Source organism: Pterocles gutturalis, unplaced genomic scaffold, assembly GCF_000699245.1.
Source record: "Pterocles gutturalis isolate BGI_N339 unplaced genomic scaffold, ASM69924v1 scaffold15109, whole genome shotgun sequence".
NCBI lineage: Eukaryota > Metazoa > Chordata > Aves > Pterocliformes > Pteroclidae > Pterocles > Pterocles gutturalis.
Window position 1 is genome coordinate 38932 of NW_010131051.1, and position 6920 is coordinate 45851.

At 40.6% G+C, this 6920-nt stretch overlaps 1 protein-coding gene across 1 annotated transcript in view; it reads left to right on the forward strand.

Annotated features, from left to right (window-relative positions):
• Window positions 1–6920, forward strand: part of LOC104466895 (protein crumbs homolog 1-like) — a gene marked incomplete at its 5' end in the record, with an annotated part of 73809 nt that overhangs the window by 4596 nt on the left and 62293 nt on the right. The window contains 2 exon segments of the mRNA XM_010080463.1: window positions 1874–2069; window positions 5561–5700. Of these exon segments, the coding sequence (XP_010078765.1) occupies window positions 1874–2069; window positions 5561–5700 (336 nt within the window).

The following is a 6920-nucleotide window of genomic DNA, read 5'->3' on the forward strand; positions in this document are numbered from 1 at the left end:
AGGCTAGGAAGGAATTCCTCCCGTTTGCATGGCATATCGCGTTGGCTGGGTGCATTATACAGAGAGAAGTTTTCTACTGAGGCAACATTGCCGAAGGCAGGTTACTGGGCTTGATAGATTAAAGACATGAACCAGAACAACACCACGATGTTCTCATGTTAATCGTCAGGCTGTTCTCAGGCCTGTAGTTTTAAATTTGGCTGAACCGAGGATCAGTCGAACAGGGCTTGTTTTGTCACATGATTTTTAGTGCTCGCGGTAAGCTGTTAACAAGCTCTGGCAGATTTACGGTCACTAGACATACTTCTGCAAACACATTGTTTACAATTACAGTGAATTCACAGGGCAGTGACCACAGAGGGATTGCTCGCTATGTCTGGATGTAATGTACATTACCATAAAGCCATAAGGGAGCGTTCCTGGGCTAGGGTCTCGCAGCAGGCTCCACAGTGGCTAGCTGAATCCGTGAACATGAAACTAGAGGCACGGGACCAGCGACTTCACCCATCCAGTGGTCTATATGTTGTCTCAAGAAACTATAAACATATATTCTCTAAAATTACAGCAATAAGATTTCATAACTACTAGAAAGGTGAACTTGCACTTTTAAGTATAATGACAAATAGCTATGAGCTAACATCCTCATGTTTGATATTGGCTTGATATTTTAAGATATTTCCAGGTATTTATCTAGAATCTGAATTTTAAATTTGTTTTTAAAGATTCTGCCTTCAAAAGGGTCAAAAGAAATTGGTGATCAGCAATAAATTAGCAATGGTGCTAATCTTAGGGTTTTGAGAAAAATATTCTTAAAATGTACAAATTCCAAAGCAAGACAGAGCTGGCAAAATTGACATAAAGAAAGAATTAGAATTGAGATCCTAAATAAATTGCTAAGACAATACCCATCATCAACACCTGTCTGTTCCTATCTTTTGAAAGCCTGCCCCATCATCTTATAATGAAAACCTCAACTTTCCGAAAAAATGGAACCCATGTGCAGGGCTGCAAATTCTTTTTGAAGTAGTAAATCCCACTGAAAACTATTTACGATACCACTGCTAGTTTGGTGAGCCAAGTAAAAGACAGGCAAGTCCACTTAAAAGCAGCTTCTTCATTATAATTTGCCATTTTGCATCTGTTTTGCGGCTGATACTGTACCTGTTAAAACAAATTGACTTGGCAGGTGAAAACTCAAAATACTAAATAACTGCATAAGTGTAGAAAACCCTGAAATAATCAAAGCATGAGCTGCAAGGCATTAGTTATGAAATTCTCTTAGTATCTCCTGGACTGTGCTAGAGATTAGAAGGAGGAGTGTATATTTAACCTGCTAACTATCATAAATAGCCGTAAACTAATATTAGCACTGGTTTAGTTGTGTCAATTATCTCTGAAGAGCAGCTCCAAGATTCTGACCTGTTGCAAACATGGCATCATAGACCAATTTATTTACACCTTGCTGAGGCTTAAAAAAAACATTAAGCGATAAACCACAGCTAAACAGACAGCTCTCCAATGAATTCAACTAACTGCGCAGCTTTAAATGAACTCTTCTGAGGTTATTCAATTAGTTGTCACTTCTTTTTTATATAAATATGATAGTGGCATGTTTAAATAATCTGAAAATTAGTTCATTCTGTTTCCATGTTCAAGCTAACATCAAGAGTTGTTATTCTACCCATTCTTGTGAATAACAGCTGATTTGTTCTTTTGTAAATTCTCCCAAATCTTGAAAAAAATTACTCTTGCCACTAACATTGAGGAGGACATACCTTTTAAAAATAAGCAATTACTTAAAAAAAAAAAAAAAAGATTAGGTGAAGAGTGTACTTCTAAGTTTGGGGTTTGCTTGTTTTCTTTGCTTTTGAAGGTACAAACTGTGAGCTGGAAATAGATGAGTGCTCGTCACAGCCATGCATGAACGGCGCAACCTGCCAGGATTCCCTGGGGAGCTTCGCCTGCTCCTGCGCACCAGGCTTCCTCGGAGACCTCTGCGAGACCAACATCGACGAGTGCGCCAGCCGGCCGTGCCTCAACGGGGGACAGTGCGCCGACGATGCCAACGGGTGAGTATTCTACAGCTGGGTAACGCTCATGTGAACTGCTGTTAGTTCCTCTGCTTGCAGATGTGAATGCTACCAGAGCCTGCCCTGATTTAATTTTAATTTATGGATTTCACTCCTTGATCCTCCACTGTTTTCACTTTAAATTTGAAAAGAATTAAAGAATGCAAGTCTGGTGTCAGAGCCAGTAGGACAACAAAACCTTTCTGGCAAAGACAATCTAGTGGCACATCCTTCACGTTTGTACTTTTTACTTTAAATATTTACAACGCATTGTTTGGCGCTGAGGACTGTCATTTACAGATGAATTCTGTTTCTAACGCTCATCAAACTTTAGTTTCCAAGAGAGATGCGAGTGTATAAAAATCGAATTTGCCAACAGCAGCTGCCCACACTGACAGAAGCATTAGAAAAGAGAAGCTGAAATAATAGTAACCATAGTAATAGATATCATTAGGAAACGTGTCAGAAACTTTACAGGCATACAGAAGAACAGCTCCTTATTCACAACACCCTGCCATCCCTGGGCAAAGGATAAAAATAAAGAGGTAAGAGAAAAGTGCTTCTCCACCTACTGTTAACAGCCGTACACAGAGGTCCAAGTGAAAACTGAAAATACGTACATATAAGCTGAGAGTTTGTAAGTGTATTCATGCAGGTTCTCCTCTCACCAGTTTAAGATTCGTCCTCTACTGTGTATTTTCCAGTTTTTATAAAGCAGTTTTGAAGAGTTTTAGTGCCCCCCAAATCAGTCCAAAAGTCCTGTCAGCAAAAGGCGTGCTTGCCTTGAATGAGAAGGGGAAGAGATCATGTTCTGGGAGTGAGCTTTTGTACAGCGCGGCGACACGGCACCGACCGTGTGGAGCTCCTTTTCAGCGGTGCTGAATGACTCTGAAGAGGACAAAGCCATTTACTATTTTTCCAGTGTAGCTCAAGCACGACAGAAGGGAGAGGGAGGTCACCTTGCACCCGACTAGTTCTCCGCAGACCCGCTTGGTAACCTGCAAGCCTTTTGAGAATAACCGCATGAGGTGAGCAACTGGGGTGCTCATTCAGGTCAGACTTAATCCTAATAATTTTTCTCCTTTCTTTTAAAGCTGAGGTACATGCAAGACCAATTTTAATGGGCTTGTAATACTGCAGGATATCCGGAGAATGACTGGAGCTCTTACCACATTTGTTACGTCCTGAAAAGGGCTGGACAACAAAGCAATTCAAAGCAGAAGAGTATCTATCAATTTCCTTTCTTTTTTTTTTTTTTTTGTATTTTTTGGGTTAAATGAAGAATTGTAGTCTTTAAACAGTAGTTTTCATTTTCTGACTAATGCCACAGTACAGCTGAGGCTTTTGTGTGTGCCATAAGCTCTCACAAAAATGTGAGGCAACAGATTTAGCATCAAAAGCCATAGATACAGACACCAGACCAAATTCTCTCCCAAATTTCAAGCTGATATTCCAGTGACGTTTCATGTATGCAACAAAGTAGAACTTAAAAAAAAAAACCACAAAACAAACAAACAAAAAAAAAAAAAACCAAAAACAGTTTCACATTAATGAACATTTTTTTATTTAAACACAACAATTAACAAAGGTGCCTTAGCTGGACCTATGAAACCTGGTATGTGCAGGCACAGAGGATAACTGCATGCTCCAAGCTTCTTTTTCTTAGGAAATATTCTCTGGACCTTCAATCCTCTTTTGATTGTATAGGAAAGAACATCTGCACATATTGCTTTATGCATATCGTGAGAATATCAAACAAGAAGCCCTAAAAATATGTCAGGCAGAATATCATTCTTAACAGAGCAAGCCACCTGCCTGCTTGGTCACAGCCTGCCCACAAACAGGGACCCTCCAGAATTCCTGAAGCCTGACAGCAACGTCCAACACTTAAAGACACCTGAGAAAAAAGGCACACAGGTGGGGCTTCACATTAAGCAGCGAGTTGTGAATGTTCCTCACTGGTCTGTGATTCTGCACCAAAGGGAAGAAGGAGCATGGACTAAAGGAGAAAAAACATCTTTCAGCACAAAGCCCAACAGCACCAAACTGAAGGAACACGCAGGAAACACGTGAAAAACACAGCAGAGGAAAGAGAATTCTGTTTTGAGAACATACCTCAGAATGAAAATTATTTTCTGATTCACATCTTCCTAATTATTTTTTATATCCCAAATTCAAATGCCACCTGGTCTAACTAAACTCTGATTTTGATTTAAGAATAATCCATAAACTAGTAATAAACTGGCCTGCTGGAAGTTTCTGCTTATGTACCCTTAAATAGCGTAGTAAAAAGTTTACGCTATTTGGTCTGTTAGACTGCAGGTACCAGTTGTTCTCTGATGTTCCTTTGTGTTCAACAATTTCACTTTCTCTCCATATATTTGCTACAAGACTAAGACTTGGATATTAAGCACAGAAATTATCAAATAAATATACTTATCTCTTGTGCAGCAGGATTCCTCATTATTTCAATTGTACAATAACTAGTGTATCATTTTAATATAAAATACAACAGTATAAGAATAATTTTTTTGTTGCTGATAATTATTATTATAGAATCATAGAATGGTTTGGGTAGAAAGGACCTTAAAGATCATCTAGTTCCAACCCCCCTGCCACGGGCAGGGACACCTTCCACTGGACCAGGTTGTTCGTTAGACAAAGAACACCCAAGCTTGCACATTTAACATAGTTATCTTGCAGAGGCCTGTCTTTTCTTTTGACACCTACAAGTTGACCTTATACCTTATACCACTAAGCATAGGAGTTATGTATTTTATAATGATTAGCTCACCTGAAAAAACCACAAACACAAAACCCTAGACGTTACTGATTACCTGCACATTGTTCATTTATATATACTTGTTTGCTTACTTCTAAACCCATAGTAGTAACATTGCTATCAAAAGGAAGCTTGAATTACTGTTAGTATTGAAACTATGCAAGCAAGCGACATTTTTGCTCTAACCTAACACTAAAATATTGTTTTTCTTCAAAGAGAAAATATCACTTAGTCAAGGAACAGAAAATGCCTTTTTTTTTTTTTTTTTTTGCCAATTCTGTTTCTACTAGTCCAAGAGGGATACTAACACACTTACTGCCTCGCCCCTTTTCACTGTGTGAATAATGTTAAGCCTACAAAAATTGCATTGGAAATGACAGAAGCTTTTTTCTGCCCAAATTAAATAAAGAAAAAGAAAAAGGGGAAAAAAAAAAGACCAATAATTCTTGGAAGAAATGATCTTTCAAAACCAATTTGAATTCACAAGCAGGTTTTTTTCCCCTAGACAAAACCACATATTTCAGGAAAAAGGTAATTGTTGGTTCCCGATTTCTGTGGTTTCACTTAGAGCACCAGATGGTGGTCTTGAGCCTGGACTCAAATGTGCAAGCTGCTAGCCAAGGCTTCACAAGAAGCCTGCCCAGGTCTGGGAACAAAGCCCAGACCTCCTGACTTCCAGCTAGCGTGAACACTGCATTCTGTGTTGCAGGTACAGCTGCAACTGTACTGGAACGGGATTTACAGGCCTGCACTGTGAGACCCTAACTCCCTTATGCTGGTCACAACCATGCTACAACAACGGCACTTGTGAGGACGACGCTGACAATTACACATGCCACTGTTGGCCAGGTAAGCTCTAAGTTCTCTTATAAACACTGTCTTTCATTGGGGAGTAGATATGTCCCCATTTTTTTGATGATAGAAAAAAAGGTTGAAGCTACATAACCTTAAAAATACTCTATGGGCTTGTGTTTAGATGGGCTTCACTCAGGTCAGAACCCTGTGGGTAAGTTGCTCTCTGTTCCATCTGAGGATTGGTTTCCCTGAGCAGCAGAAGTGGACAAAAACAACAGCACCAATATTATGGAGTCAAGACAGGAATAAGCCAAAGTTGGGATCCGTCTCCCAGTTGCTTAATCCTTCAACCAGTGTGATACATGAATCACTGCTGCAGCTGACCCTTTCTTAGGGGTCATAACCTTTAAACCAGTCTAAAAACTTAAATTTCAATGCAAAATGTTCTCTGTCTATGAATAAAAATTCAACTAGGTCTTACATTGGGAAACTGCTCTCCTTCATATCACCAGTGCAAATTCTGTCCAGCAGCGTAGGGTGAAACACGCTGGGCTGCATTCTCTACCGGCAGTGCTGGCATAGCCACAGTGGGGACACAGACCCTGTGCTCTTGAGAGACTGTGAACCTTTCAGCACACAGCCTACCTACAAAAAGTCTCTCTAGAAAGTTTGTGTCCTTACGGAGGATGCAGGACCACAGTGCGCTGTGAGCAGTAGATGCCACAGTGCTGTTGGACTTCATGGTCCTTGGTATGTTAGAAATGGAAAACTCAGGCAGAACACAGCATTTTCCAGAAACTGGGGGGTTTTGTGGTGCTTCAAACTCTAGATAAAGCACTTTACAAACACCAAATGCTTTAAATGCCTTGCCCTCCTCTGCCGTAGGGCAGGGTGCGAAAGAGAAGGAAAACTTCACACAGCCTAAGAGCACATCTACACCAAAGCGCCATGCCTTGTTATCCACACTGATCCCCACATTACTTCCTAAAAAACCCAAAGTCTGCGCAGCACAGTGAAGCTCAGCTACCTCACGCAGAATAGCCACAGCAATGTCCTGCTGCCAAGCCCAGACAGGGAGCTGCGAGGAAGCATTTCCACCTTCCAAAAGCAGAGGAAATCTAGAATCATAGAATCATTGAGGTTGGAAAAGACCTCAAGGATCATCAGGTCCAACCATCAACCCAACACCACCCAACCCACTAACCCATGTCCCCAAGCACCACATCTACACATTTCTTGACCCCCTCCAGGGATGGTGACTCCACCACTGCCCT